At 39.9% G+C, this 15,982-nt stretch overlaps 1 protein-coding gene across 3 annotated transcripts in view; it reads left to right on the forward strand.

Annotated features, from left to right (window-relative positions):
- AGTPBP1 (ATP/GTP binding carboxypeptidase 1) overlaps nucleotides 1-15,982 on the forward strand; it is a 180,513-nt gene that overhangs the window by 40,293 nt on the left and 124,238 nt on the right. For 2 of the 3 annotated variants that reach the window (XM_061163732.1, XM_061163733.1), the window contains exon 4: nucleotides 7,967-8,034. The exons of the other annotated variant lie outside the window; for it this stretch is intronic. In XM_061163732.1, coding sequence (XP_061019715.1) covers nucleotides 7,967-8,034 — 68 coding nt within the window. The remainder of the gene's footprint in view (nucleotides 1-7,966; nucleotides 8,035-15,982) is intronic. 3 annotated transcript variants of the gene reach the window in all.

The raw sequence follows: 15,982 nt of genomic DNA on the forward strand, positions 1-15,982 counted from the left end.
TTCAACCATTATCAGTAATTAATTATTTGTGATATATGATATGGCTCATATGTGGAAGTACAGGGAGTCCTCAGAGATGCTGCATGTTTGATTTCATACTACTACAATAAAGCAAACATCGCAATAGGGTGAGTCACGTGAAGTTTTTGGTTCCTAGTGCATATAAAAGTTATGTTTACACTGTGCTTTAGTCTATGAAGTGTGCAATAACATATGTGTAAAAAATGTACATACTTTAATTAGAAATACTTTATTGCTAAAAAATGTAAGCCCTCAGTGAGTCATAACCTTTTTGCTCTTGGAGTGTCTTGCCTCTATATTTATAATAGGCTGCTGATTGATCAAGGTAGTAGTTGTTGACGGTTGGTGTGGCTGTAGCAATTTCTTAAAATAAGACAGTGAAATTAGCTACACACACTCTTTCACACTTTTTCACTGCTGCATGCAGTGCTGTTTGATAGCATTTACCCACAGCAGAACTTCTTTTAAAATTGGATTTTATCCCAATTTGCTGCTCCTTTATCAACTAAGTTTTCCTAGTATTCTAAATTCTTTGTTGCCACTTCAGTCTTCACCAGGAATAGATTCCATCTCAAGAAACCACTTTCTTTGCTTATCTTTAAGAACAGCTCCTCATCTGTTAACATTTTATCATGAGAATGCAGCAATTCTGCAGGTCATATCTTCAGGATCCACTTTTAATTCTAGTTCTCTTGCTGTTTCTACCACATCTGCAGTTACTTCCTCCTCTGAAGTCTTGAACCCCTCAAAGTCATCCATGAAAAGTTGAAATCAACTTCTTCCAAACTTCTGTGTATGTTGATGTTTTGACCTCTTCTAATGAATCACAAATGTTCTTAATGGCATCTAGAATGGTGAACTCTTTCTAGAAGATTTTTAATTGACTTTGCCTAGATCCATCAGAGGAATCACTACCTATGACAGCTACAGCCTTATGAAATGTATTTCTTAAATAGGAAGACTTGAAAGGCAAAATTATTCCTTGATCCATGGATTGCAGAGTGGATATTGTGTTAGCAGGCATGAAAACAACACTAATCTTGTATATCTTCATCAGAGCTCTGGAGTGAGAAGGTCCATTAACAATGAGCAGTCCCATTTAGAAAAAAATCTTCTTTTGAGTAGTAAGTCTCAACAGTGGGTTTTAAAATAGTCAGTAAACCTTGTTGGAGACCATGTACTATCATCCAGGCATCATTGTTCCATTGATACAGTACAGGCAGAGTATATTGAGCTTAATTGTTAAGGGCCCTAGGGTTCTTGGAATTGTAAATGAGCACTGGTTTCATCTCCAAGTCACAAGATGGCATAAGTTTCTAATAAGAGAAGCTTTGAAGTCAGGTACTGACTTTTCCTCCCTAGGTGTGAAAGCCCTGGATAGCTTCTGCCTCCTATATAAGTATATTTTGTCTATGTTACAAGTCAGTTGTTTCATGTAGCCAGCTCACTGCAGCTGCTTGATCAGCACTTGCTGCTTTACTTTGCACTTTTATGTTATAGAGACAACTTTTTTCATTAAGCCTCTGCTAGCTTTAAACATTTCTTCTGCAGGTAAAAGTGTTACATGCAAATGGAAATCAAAAGAAAGCTGGGGTAGCAATATTTGTATCAGACAAAATAAATCAGACAAATAAATAAATCAGACAAAATAGACTTTAAAGACAGAAAAGGACTTAACATATTGATCAAGGGGTCAATTCAATTGTAAATAAATATGCACCTAATGTAGGAGCACCTATATATGTGTAACAGATATTAAAGGTATAAAGGGAGAATAGGAACAGAGGGAGAACTGGACAGTAATACTATAGTAGTAGGGGGCTTTAACACTCCAACCCACTTACATCAATGGACATATCATCCAGACAGAAAAGCAGCAAGGAAACACTGACCTTAAATGACAAACTAAACCAAAGAAACTATATATATATAGTTCAGGTCAGTTGCTCAGTTGTGTCCGACTCTTTGCAACCCCATGGACTGCAGCACACCAGGCTTCCCTGTCCATCACCAACTCCCAGAGTTTACTCAAACTCACGTCCATCGAGTCGGTGATGCCATCCAGCCATCTCATCCTCTTTTGGCCCCTTCTCCTCCTGCCCCCAATCCCTCCCAGCATCAGGGTCTTTTCCAATGAGTCAACTCTTCGCATGAGGTGGCCAAAGTATTGGAGTTTCAGCTTCAGCACCCGTCCTTCCAATGAACACCCAGAACTGATCTCCTTTAGGATGGACTGGTTGGATCTCCTTGCAGTCCAAGGGACTCTCAAGAGTCTTCTCCAACACCACAGTTCAAAAGCATCAATTCTTCGGGGCTCAGCTTTCTTTATAGTCCAACTCTCACATCCATACGTGACTACTGGAAAAACCATAGCCGTGACTACTGGAAAAAAAATAGCCTTGACTAGATGGACCTTTGTTGACAAAGTAATGTCTCTGCTTTTTAATATGCTCTCTAGGTTGGTCATAACTTTCCTTCCAAGGAGTAAGTGTCTTTTAATTTCATGGCTGCAATCACCATCTGCAGTCATTTTGGAGCACCTCAAAATAAAGTCTGGCACTGCTTCCACTGTTTCTCCATCTATTTCCCATGAAATGATGGGACCAGATGCCATGCTCTTAGTTTTCTGAATGTTGAGCTTTGAGTCAACTTTTTCAGTCTCCTCCTTCACTTTCATCAAGAGGCTTTTTAGTTCCTCTTCACTTTCTGTCATAAGGGTGGTGTCATCTGCATATCTGAGGTTATTGACATTTCTCCCGGCAATCTTGATTCCAGCTTGTGCTTCTTCCAGCCCAGTGTTTCTCATGATGTACTCTACATATAAGTTAATTAAGCAGGGTGACAATATATAACCTTGACGTACTCCTTTTCCTATTTGGAACCAGTCTGTTGTTCCATGTCCATTTCTAACTGTTGCTTCCTGACCTGCATACAGGTTTCTCAAGAGGCAGGTCAGGTTGTCTGGGATTCCCATCTCTTTCAGAATTTTCCACAGTTTATTGTGATCCACACAGTCAAAGGCTTTGGCATAGTCAATAAAGCAGAAATAGATGTTTTTCTGAAACTCTCTTGCTTTTTCGATGATCCAGCAGATGTTGGCAATTCGATCTCTGGTTCCTCTGCCTTTTCTAAAACCAGCTTGAATATCTGGAAGTTCACGGTTCATGTGTTGATGAAGCCTGGCTTAGAGAATTTTGAGCATTACTTTACTAGCGTGTGAGATGAGTGCAATTGTGTAGTAGTTTGAGCATTCTTTGGGATTGCCTTTGGGGATTGGAATGAAAACTGACCTTTTCCAGTCCTGTGGCCATTGCTGAGTTATCCAAATTTGCTGGCATATTGAGTGCAGCACTTTCACAGCATCATCTTTCAGGATTTGAAGATAGCTCAATTGGAATTCCATCACTTCCACTAGGTTTGTTCATAGTGATGCTTTCTAAGGCCCACTTGACTTCACATTTCAGGATGTGTGGCTCTAGGTGCCACACCACCTAGATAATCACACCATCTTGATTATCTGGGTCATGAAGATCTTTTTTGTACAGTTCTTCTGTGTATTCTTGCCACCTCTTCTTAATATCTTCAGCCTCTGTTAGGACCATACCATTTCTGTCCTTTATCGAACCCATCTTTGCATGAAATATTCCCTTGGTATCTCTAATTTTCTTGAAGAGATCTATAGTCTTTCCTATTTTGCCTGTTTTTTCTCTGTTTCTTTGCATTGATCGCTGAGGAAGGCTTTCTTATCTCTCCTGGCTATTCTTTGGAACTCTGTATTCAAATGGGAGTATCTTTCCTTTTTTTCCTTTGCTTTTCACTTCTCTTCTTTTCACAGCTATTTGTAAGGCCTCCTCAGACAACCATTTTGCCTTATTACATTCCTTTTCCATGGGGATGGTCTTGATCCTTGTCTCATGTACAGTGTCATGAACCTCCATCCATAGTTCATCAGGCACTCTGTCTATCAGATCTAGTCCCTTAAATCTATTTCTCACTTCTTCTGTATAGTCATAAGGGATATGATTTAGGTCATACCTGAATGGTCTAGTGGTTTTCCCTACTTTCTTCAGTTTAAGTCTGATTTTGGCAATAAGGAGTTCATGACATGAGCCACAGTCAGCTCCTGGTCTTGTTTTTGCGGACTGTATAGAGCTTCTCCATCTTTGGCTGCAAAGAATATACTCAATCTGGTTTCAGTGTTGACCATCTGGTGATGCCCATGTGTAGAGTCTTCTGTTGTGTTGTTGGAAGAGGGTGTTTGCTATGACCAGTGCGTTCTCTTGGCAAAACTCTATTAGCCTTTGTCCTGCTTCATTCCGTACTCCCAACGCCAGATTTGCCTGTTACTCCAGGTGTTTTTTGACTTCCTACAGTCCCCTATAATGAAAAGGACATCTTTATTGTGTGTTAGTTCTAAAAGGCCTTATAGGTTTCATAGAACCATTCAGCTTCAGCTTCTTCAGCGTTACTGGTTGGGGCATAGGCTTGGATTACTGTGATATTGAATGGTTTGCCTTGGAAACGAACAGAGATCATTCTGTCATTTTTGAGATTGTATCCAAGTACTGCATTTCGGACTCTTTTGTTGATCATGATGGCTACTCCATTTCTTCTAAGGGATTCCTGCCCACAGTAGTAGATATAATGGTCATCTGAGTTAAATTCACCCATTCCAGTCTATCTTAGTTCGCTGATTCCTAGAATGTCGACATTCACTCTTGCCATCTCCTGTTTGAACACTTCCAATTTGCCTTGATTCATGGACCTAACATTTCCAGGTTCCTATGCAATATTGCTCTTTACAGCATTGGACCTTGCTTCTATCACCAGTCCCATCCACAACTGGGTATTGTTTTTGCTTTGGCTCCATCCCTTCATTCTTTCTGAAGTTATTTCTCCACTGATCTCCAGTAACATATTGGGCACCTACCGACCTGGGGAGTTCCTCTTTCAGTATCCTATCATTTTGCCTTTTCATACTGTTCATGGGGTTCTCAAGGCAAGAATACTGAAGTGGTTTGCCATTCCCTTCTCCAGTGGACCACATTCTGTCAGACCTCTACCATGACCCGTCCGTCTTGGGTGGCCCCACACGGCATGGCTTAGTTTCATTGAGTTAGACAAGGCTATGGTCCTGTGATCAGATCGGCTAGTTTTCTGTGATTATGGTTTCAGTGTGTCTGCCCTTTGATGCCCTCTTGCAACACCTACCGTCTTACTTGGGTTTCTCTTACCTTGGACGTGGGGTATCTCTTTACGGCTGCTCCAACAAAGCGCAGCTGCTGGTCCTTACCTTGGACGAGCGGTATCTCCTCACGGCCGCCCCTCCTGACCTTGGAGGTGGAATAGCTTCTCTCGGCCCTCCTGCGCCTGAGCAGCCGCCGCTCCTTGGACGTAACATTCCCTCTGAAAGCCTCAAAGCATACATTCTTTTCAAATGCATATGAAACATTCTCCAGGATAGATTGCATGCTAGGCCACAAAATAAGCCTGGGGAAATTTAAGAAAATTGAAGTCATATCAAGTGCTTTTCTAACCACAAAACTATGAGCCTGGAAAGCAACTATAAGGAAAAAACTGCAAAGCACAAATATGTGGAAGCTAAACAAATGTTACTAAACAAGAAGTGGATCATTGAAGAAATCAAAGAAAATCATAAAATACCTGGAAACAAGTAAAATGAAAATAATAATCTGAAATCCATAGGATGCAGTAAAAGCAGTTCTCACAGGCAAGTTTATAGTGATACCAGCTGACCTCAGGAAACAAAAATCTCAAATAAACAATCTACCCTTGCACGAAGGGGCGTAGGGGAGAAAAAGGAACAACCAAAATCTAGAGTTAGTAGAGGGAAAGAAATCATAAAGATCAGAGCAGAAATAAATGATATAGAGATGAAAAAAAAAAAAAAGAAAATATTAGTGAAACTAAGAGCTGGTTTTTTGAAAAGATAAACAAGATTGACAAGCCTATAGCCTGATACGTAAAAAAAAAAGGGTGCTCAACATGATAAAATCAGAAATGAAAAAGACATTATAGCTGACACCACAGAAATAAAAATGATCAGAAGAGACTACTATGAACAACTACATAGCAATAAAATGGACAATCTAGGAAATATAGGCACATTTTCAGAAATGTACACTGTCACCAACCATCAGGGAAATGCAAGTAAAAACCCCAATGGGATATCACCTCACACCTGTCAGAATGGCTGTCAATAAAAGGAACACAAATAACAAATGTTGGTGAGGAAGTGTAGGAAAAAACCCTTTTACACTGTTGGTAGGAATGTAAATTGGTACAACCACTGTGGAAAACAGTATGGAGGTTTCTCAAAAAACTAACGAGAGAACTACCATTTGATCCAGAAATTCCACTCCTGAATATATTCCAAAAAACCCCCAAATACTAATTTTAGGAGATATATGTTTACACCCCAGTACTCATATCAGCATTATTTACAGTTGCCAATATATGGAAGTAACTTAACTATCAACAGATGAATGGATGAGAAGATAGGATACATACACACACACATGTGCAACACTGAATACTTCTCAGCCATAAACAGAACAAGATTTTGCCATTTGCAGCAATATGGCTGAACTTGGTGGCATTATTCTAAGAGAAATAAATCCGACAAAGACAAGTACTGTGTGGTATCACTTAAATGTGGAATCTAAAAGGTATAACAAATGGGAATATAACAAAGAAGCAAACACACAGATAAAGAGAACAAACTAGTGGTTCTTAGTGGGGAGGGAGGTGCAGTATAGTGGTGGGGAATGAGAGGTACAAAGTATTTGATTTAAGCTAGGCTACAAGGTGGAGAAGGCAGCGGCACCCCACTCCAGTACTCTTGCCTGGAAAATCCCATGGATGGAGGAGCCTGGTCAGCTGCAGTCCATGGGGTTGCTAAGAGTCGGACAAGACTGAGTGACTTCCCTTTCACTTGCATGCATTGGAGAAGGAAATGGCAACCCACTCCAGTGTTCTTGCCTGGAGAATCCCGGGGACGGAGGAGCCTGGCGGGCTTCTGTCTGTGGGGTCGCGCAGAGTCAGACACGACTGAAGTGACTTAGCAGCAGCAGCAGCAGCAGGCTACAAGGATGTATTGTACACATGAGGAGTATAATCAGTGTTATTTTAATTCTACATAGAGTGTAACCTTTAAAATATGCATAAAATATATATAAATACATTTAAAGTTTATCTCTTTTCCTAAATATTGGCCTCTAAGCTCTCCTTCCCCCTTTTTTAATTAAATGAAAATAATTGTGGAGAAATTTAGAAATGTTTAAATAATGAAAATAATCTATAGTGATTTTTTTTCTATTTATTGTGATGACAGGGATCATCTGAGTCATGAATTGTTCTTCCTTAGTCATATTTCTATGTGCTTCAAATTAAAAAAAACCTTTTTTTATTGAGGTACAGTTGATTTACAATGTGTTTTTTTTAAAATTGAAGTCAGAATTTAAAAATACTATTAATGAAACCACTTCAAAATGGTGGTAGGCTTCTGTTTTCATGAATCTTGATTAAATGTTTTCTGGTTTTTGTCATAAAGATAATAAAGAGGCTTGCCTTTATTGTTCCTACTTCACCTCTGGTTCTGGTACCTGTCTTATTATATTGATCTTAAGATTTTAGATGTATTGTCAGGGATTCACTTAGTCCGTGATAGAAGCTGTGATGAAATGCAGGGAAGGTCCTGTAAGCTGAAGTCTAGCAGTGCCCACAGAGTAGCGCTAGCAACATCAGTGGAAGGAACATTTAAGAACCAATTTAGAGTGTTTGCTGGGCCAGTGGAGACATTGATTATACGTTTTATTCATTATCTAATCTTAGTATATGTTAACTACATGATAAAACTTTATGCAGTTTTTTTCTTTCTTTCATGTTTTAGAAGAAAGCTTTTTTTTTCCCCCCTACTTTTCAGAAAAAACAAGGAGAGAAATGACAGCCAAAGGTTCTACAGGAATGGAGGTTCTGCTGTCAACATTAGAGGTTGGTCACTGATACGCTTTAATTATGTAGCTGTTAATACCAACTAGTACTGAGGGGAAAAAAACTGAAGTACAGAATTTTTATCCTAGTGGAAGAGCCAGTGAATGGGAGTTTGTTTTATTTTTTAGATTATTCACAGTGGGGATATAAGCATTCTGATATATATTAGGTAAATTTCTAACTTTATTTCCCTATGGTTATAATGATAACCCTATTTTAAACCTTAACATTAAAAATAAAACACTAATTGGAAATAAACCTTTAGCTTAAATGATTGAAATTGGAAATTCTCACTTATTGTGTTAGTTGCTATATATTCATGATTAAGTGTACTTCATACATTGGTTGCATAACTGTTGATATTAATTACATTTCTGTGCTAGTATAAAAGTTTGTGGTGGATCAGCAGGACATGCTCAGAATCACGATTTTATATTTTATTCAGTGAAATGTTAAGAATAAGGATTAAGTACATTGTATACCTTAGACTTAAACAATGTTATATGTCAAATTATATCTCATTAGAACGGGGGGGGGGTGGTAAAGATCACGGAGTGAGTTCATGTATTGTTGTTGTTCAGTTGCTCACTTGTGTCCGACTCTTTGCGACCCCATGGACTGCAGCTCACCAGGCTGCCCTGTCCCTCACTATCTCCCAGAGTTTGCTCAAACTCATGTCCATCGAGTCGATGATGCCATCCAACCATCTCACCTTCTGTCGCCCCTTCTCCTCCTGACCTGTCTTTCCCAGCATCAATCTCTTTTCCAGCGAGTTGGCTCTTCACATCAGGTGGCCAAAGTGTGTGTGTGTTGTGTCTGTGTTTTGAATGCACCTCACCATATGGCCCACAGGGTCTTATTTCCCTGACTAGGGATTGAACCTGTGCCCTTGGCAGTGAAAGCACAGAGTCCTAACCACTGGACCACCAGGGAATTCCTGTTTTTTTTTTTTTAGTTAAAGTGTAATTAATTTACAATATTATATTTTTTATAGTTTCAGATGTACAGCATAGTGATTCAATATTTTTGCAGTTTATACTCCATTAAAATTATTATAAGATAATGGCTATAAATTCCCTGTGCTGTACAATATATTCTTGTTGCCTGTATTTTTTACATAATAGTTTGTAAGTCTTAATTCCATATCCCTAACATGCCTGTTTCCCCATTGGTAACCACTAGTTTGTTTTCTGTATCTGTGAGACTATTTCAATTTTGCTTTATCCGTTTGTTTGTATTATTTTTTAGAGTCCACATATAAGTGATGACATGTAATATTTGTCTTTCTCTCTGATTTATTTCACTAAGCATAAAATCCTCTAGATTCATCCACATTACTGCAAATGATAGAATTTCATTATTTTTTTTTTATGGCTGAGTAATATTGTTTGGCTGTTGGTGGATACTTGGGTTGCTTCCATAGCTTGGCTATTATAAATAGTACTGCTATGAACATTGGGGTGCATATATCTTTTCAAATAAATGTTTTTGTTGCCTTTGTTTGTTTTGCTATATACTCAGAAGTCAATTGCTGGATCATACAGTTGTTCTGTTTTTAGTTTTGAGAAACATTCATACTGTTGTCCACAGTGGCTGTACCAATATACATTCCTACCAGCAGTGTACAAAGGTTTTTTCTTCCACATCCTTTGCAACATTTGTTTTTTGTGTTGTTTTGATGATAGCCTTTCTGACAGGTGTGAGGTGAAACCTCGTTGTTTTGATTCTTATTTCTATAATAATTGTCCTTGCATATGTGTGTGTGCTAAGTCACTTCAGTCGTGTCTGAGTCTTTGCAACCCCATTGACCATACCTGGCCAGGTTACTTTGTCCATGGGATTGTTCACACAAGAATACTGGAGTGGGTTGCCGTTTTCTCCTCTAGGGGATCTTCCCAACCTGGGGATTGAAGCTCTGTCTCTTATGTCTCCTGCATTGGCAGTGGTTCTTTACCACTGGTGCCACCTGGGAAACCATAATAATTATCCTTACATCTCCCATTTGTAATTCACCACCTCCCATCTCTGTTGACCTCAATAAATTGAGACATGAACAAACACAAAAAAGCATGGGTAACAATACATGTACCAGTCCAAAAAACCCTTTATAAAAAAAGAGTAAAACAAAAGACAAGGACATTATATAATAATAATAGGATCGATACAAAAAGAGGATATTAAATTCATTAACATATATGCATTCAACATACAGCATCTAAAAATATAAAGCAAATACTAACGGACACGAAAGGAGAAGTAGACAATAATGCTTAACAGTAGGAGACTTTAACACCTCACTGACTAGACCCTTCAGGTATGACCTAAATCAAATCCCTTACAATTATACACTGGAACTGGGAAATAGATTCAAGGGATTAGATCTGATAGACAGAGTGCCTGATGGACTATGGACGGCAGTTCATGACATTGTACAGGAGACAGGGAACAAGACTATCCCCAAGAAAAAGAAATGCAAAAAAGCAAAGTGGCTGTCTGAGGAGGCTGTACAAACAGCTGAGAAAAGAAGAGGAGCAAAGAGCAAAGGAGAAAAGGAAAGATATACCCATTAAAATGCAGAGTTCCAAAGAATAGCAGGGAGACATAAGAAAGCCTTCCTCAGCGATCAGCGCAAAGTAACAGAGGAAAACAACAGAATGGGGAAGACTAGAGATCTCTTCAAGAAAATTAGAGATACCAAGGCAACATTTCATGCAAAGATGGGCATAATAAAGGGAAAAATGGCATGGACCTAACAGAAGCAGAAGATATTAAGAAGAGGTGGCAAGAATACACAGAAGAACTGTACAAAAAAGATCTTCATGACCCAGATAATCATGATGGTATGATCACTCACCTACGAATGCAAACTCAAGTGGGCTTTAGGAAGCATCATTACGAGCAAAGCTAGTGGAGGTGATGGAATTCCTGTTGGGCTGTTTCAAATCCTCAGAGATGATGCTGTGAAAGTGCTGCACTGAATATGCCAGCAAATTTGGAAAACTCAGCAGTGGCCACAGGACTGGAAAAGGTCAGTTTTCATTCCAATCCCAAAGAAAGGCAGTCCCATAGAATGCTCAAACTACCAAACGATTGCACTCATCTCACACGCTAGTAAAGTAATGCTCAAAATTCTCCAAGCCAGGCCTCAATATTACATGAACTTTGAACTTCCAGATATTTAAGCTGGTTGTAGAAAAGGCAGAGGAACCAGAGATCAGATTGCCAACATGTGTTGGATTATTGTAAAAGCAAAAGTTTCAGGAAAACATCTACTTCTACTTTATTGGATATGTCAAAGCATTGGACTGTGTGGATCACCACAAACTGTGGAAAATTCTGAAAGAGATGGGGATACCAGACCATCTTGAGACCTCTTGAGAAATCTATATGCAGGTCAGGAAGCAACAGTTAGAACTGGACATGAAACAACAGACTGGTTCCAAAATGAGAAAGGAGTATGTCAAGGCTATATATTGCCACCCTGCTTATTTAACTGATGTGCAAAGTACATCATGAGAAACACTGGGCTGGATGAAGCACAAACTGGAATCAAGATTGCCAGGAGGAATATAAATAACCTCAGATATGCAGATGACACCACCCTTGTGGCAGAAGAGCCTCTAGATAAAAGTGAAAGAGGAGAGTGAAAAAGTTGGCCTAAAACCCAACATTCAGAAAACTAAGATCATGGCATCTGGTCCCATCACTTCATGGCAAATAGATGGGGAAACAGTGGAAACAGTGACAGACTTTATTTTGGGGGGCTCCAAAATCACTGTAGATGGTGATTGCAGCCATGAAACTAAAAGATGCTTACTCCCTGGAAGGAAAGTTATGACCAATGTAGACAGCATATTAAAAAGCAGAGATTTTACTTAGCCAACAAAGGGCCATCTATTCAGTTCAGTTCAGTTCAGTCACTGATCCTGTCCAACTCTTTGTGACCCCATGACCCACAGCACGCCAGGTCTCCCTATCCATCACCAACTCCTGGAGTCCACCCAAACCCATGTCCATTGAGTCAGTGATGCCATCCAACCATCTCATCCTCTGTTGTCCCCTTCTCCTCCCACCTTCAATCTTTCCCAACGTCAGGGTCTTTTCAAATGAGTCAGCTCTTCGCATCAGGTGGCCAAAGTATTGGCGTTTCAGCTTCAGCATCAGTCCTTTCAGTGAACACTCAGGACTGATCTCCTTTAGGATGGACTGGTTGGATCTCCTTGCAGCCCAAGGGACTCTCAAGAGTCTTCTCCAACACCACAGTTCAAAAGCATCAATTCTTCGGCGCTCAGCTTTCTTCACCGTCCAACTCTCACATCCATACATGACCACTGGAAAAACCATAGCCTTGACTAGACAGACCTTTGTTGGCAATGTAATGTCTCTGGTTTTTAATATGCTGTCTAGTTTGGTCTTGACTTTCCTTCCAAGGAGTAAGCGTCTTTTAGTTTCATGACTACAATCACCATCTCCAGTGATTTTGGAGCCCCCCAAATAAAGTCTGACACTGTTTCCACTGTTTCCCCATCTATTTGCCATGAAGTGATGGGACCAGATGCCATTCATTATCTTAGTTTTCTGAAATTTGAGCTTTAAGCCAACTTTTTCACGCTTCTCTTAAACTTTCATCAAGAGGCTTTTCAGTTCCTCTTCACTTTCTGCCATTAGGGTGGTGTCATCTGCATATCTGAGGATATTGATATATGTCCTGGCAATCTTGATTCCAGCTTGTGCTTCTTCCAGCCCAGCGTTTCTCATGATGTACTCTGCATGTAAGTTAAACAAGCAGGGTGACAATATACAGCCTTGACGTACTCCTTTTCCTATTTGGAACCAATCTGTTGTTCCATGTCCAGTTCTAACTGTTGCTTCCTGACCTGATATAGGTTTCTCAAGAGGCAGCAATCTCAATAATGACAGAATGATCTCTGTTCATTTCCAAGGCAAACATTTAGTATCACGGTAATCCAAGCCTATGCCCCAACCAGTAACGCTGAGGAAGCTGAAGTTGAACGGTTCTGTGAAGACCTACAAGACCTTTTAGAACTAACACCCAATAAAGATGTCCTTTTCATTATAAGGGACTAGAATGCAAAAGTAGGAAGTCAAGAAACACCTGGAGTAACAGGCAAATTTGGCCTTGGCATACAGAATGAAGCAGGGCAAAGGCTAATAGAGTTTTGCCAAGAGAACGCACTGGTCATAGCAAACACCCTCTTCCAACAACACAACAGAAGACTCTACACATGGACATCACCAGATGGTCAATACCGAAACCAGATTGATTATATTCTTTGCAGCCAAGATGGAGAAGCTCTGTATAGTCAGCAAAAAGAAGACCGGGAGCTGACTGTGGCTCAGATCATGAACTCCTTATTGTCAAATTTAGACTTAAATTGAAGAAAGTTGGGAAAACCACTAGACCATTCAGGTATGACCTAAATCAAATCCCTTATGACTATACAATGGAAGTGAGAAATAGATTCAAGGGACTAGATCTGATAGACAGAGTGGCTGATGAACCATGAACGGAGGTTCGTGACACTGTACAGGAGACAGGGATCAAGACCATCCCCATGGAAAAGAAATGCAAAAATGCAAAATGGTTGTCTGAGGAGACCTTACAAATAGCTGTGAAACGAAGAGAAGCGAAAAGCAAAGGAGAAAAGGAAAGATATTCCCATTTGAATACAGAGTTCCGAAGAATAGCCAGGAGAGATAAGAAAGCCTTCCTTAGTGATCAACACAAAGAAATAGAGGAAAACAGCAGAATGGGAAAGACTATAGATCTCTTCAAGAAAATTAGAGATACCAAGGCAACATTCCATGCAAAGATGGATTCAGTGAAGGACAGAAATGGTATGGACCTAACAGAAGCAGAAAATATTAAGAAGAGGTGGCAAGAATACACAGAAGAACTGTACAAAAAAGATCTTCATGACCCAGGTAACCATGATGGTGTGATCAGTCACCTAGAGCCAGATATCCTGGAATGTGAAGTCAAGTGGGCCTTAGAAAGCATCACCACGTACAAAGTTAGTGGATGTGATGGAATTCCCGTTAAGCTATCTCAAATCCTGAAAGATGATGCTGTGGAGGTGCTGCACTCAATATGCCAGCAAATTGGGAAAGCTCAGCAGTGGCCACAGGACTGGAAAAGGTCTGTTTTCATTCCAGTCCCAAAGAATGCTCAAAGTACTGCACAATTGCACTCATCTCACATGTTAATAAAGTAATGCTCAAAATTCTCCAAACAGGTTTCAGCAATACATGAACTGTGAACATCCAGATGTTCAAGCTGGTTTTCGAAAAGGCAGAGGAACCAGAGTAAATTGCAAACATCCGCTGGATCATCCAACAAGCAAGAGAGTTCCAGAAAAATATCTATTTCTGCTTTATTGACTATTCCAAAGCCTTTGATTGTGTGGATCACAATATGCTGTCTAGGTGGGTCATAACTTTCCTTCCAAGGAGTAAGCGTCTTTTATGATTTCATGGCTGCAATCACCATCTGCAGTGATTTTGAACCCCCCAAAAATAAAGTCAGCCACTGTTTTCACTGTTTCCCCATCTATTTCCCATGAAGTGATGGGACCAGATGCCATGATTTTAGTTTTCTGAAATTTGAGCTTTAAGCTAACTTTTTCAGTCTCCTCTTTCACTTTCAGCAGGAGGCTCTTTAGTTCTTCTTCACTTTCTGCCATAAGGGTGGTGTCATCTGCATATCTGAGGTTATTGACATTTCTCCCGGCAATCTTGATTCCGGTTTGTACTTCCTCCAGCCCAGCATTTCTCATGATGTACTTTGCATGTAACTTAAATAAGCAGGGTGACAATATACAGCCTTGATATACTCCTTTCCTGATTTGGAACCAGTCTGTTGTTTCGTGTCCAGATCTAACTGTTGCTTCCTGACCTGCATACAGGTATCTCAAGAGGCAGGTCCAGTGGTCTGATATTCCCATTTCTTTCAGAATTTTCCACAGTTTGTTGTGATCCACACAGTCAAAGGCTTTGCCATAGTCAATAAAAAGCAGAGACTTTACTTAGCTAACAAAGGGTCATCCTTTCAAGGCTATGGTTTTTCCAGTAGTCATGTATGGATGTGAGGATTGGACTATAAAGAAAGCTGAACACTGAAGAATTGATGCTTTTGAACTGTGGTGTTGGAGGAGACTCTTGAGAGTCCCTTGGTGTTCAAGGAGATCCAACCAGTCCATCCTAAAGGAGATCAGTCCTGAATATCCATTGGAAGGATCGATGCTAAAGCTGAAACTCCCAGTACCTTGGCCACCTGATGTGAAGAGCTGAGTCATTTGAAAAGACTCTGACGATGGGAAAGGTTGAAGGCGGGAGGAGAAGGGGATGACAGAGGACGAGATGGTTATATGGCATAACCTACTCAATGGACATGAGTTTGAGTCAACTCTGAGATTTGGTAATGAACAGGGAGTCTTGGCATGCTGCAGTCCATGGGGTTCAAAGATTCGGACATGACTGAGCAACTGAACTGAACTGAACAGGACATTACATCCCAAAACAGCAGAATACATAATCTTTTCAAGTGCACATGGAAACTTCTCCAGAACAGATCACATGTTAGGCCACACAGCAAGTCTCAAAAAATTAAAAGGCACATGAAAATATGTACAATAAAGATACTGATAGCGTATGGTGAACGGCGTCGGATTTGTGATCTCTGAAGAATGTTTAGCTTCGGGACCAGGGACCAGGCTTGATCACTCAAGAGCTTTTGTGTAGCAGGGTTTTATTAAAGTATGAAAAGGGACAGAGAAAACTTCTGACATAGACATCAGAAGGGGGACAGAGAGTGCCCTCCTTACTTGTCTTTAGTGAGGGAATTATGTGCTTTTTTATTTAGCTATTACAGTAAATCAAAGAATGTCTCAAGGTTGTAAAAATTTTACCAGATCCACTGCCACAATTC

Source organism: Dama dama, chromosome 16 (genome assembly GCF_033118175.1).
Source record: "Dama dama isolate Ldn47 chromosome 16, ASM3311817v1, whole genome shotgun sequence".
In the NCBI taxonomy this organism is placed as follows: Eukaryota; Metazoa; Chordata; class Mammalia; order Artiodactyla; family Cervidae; genus Dama; species Dama dama.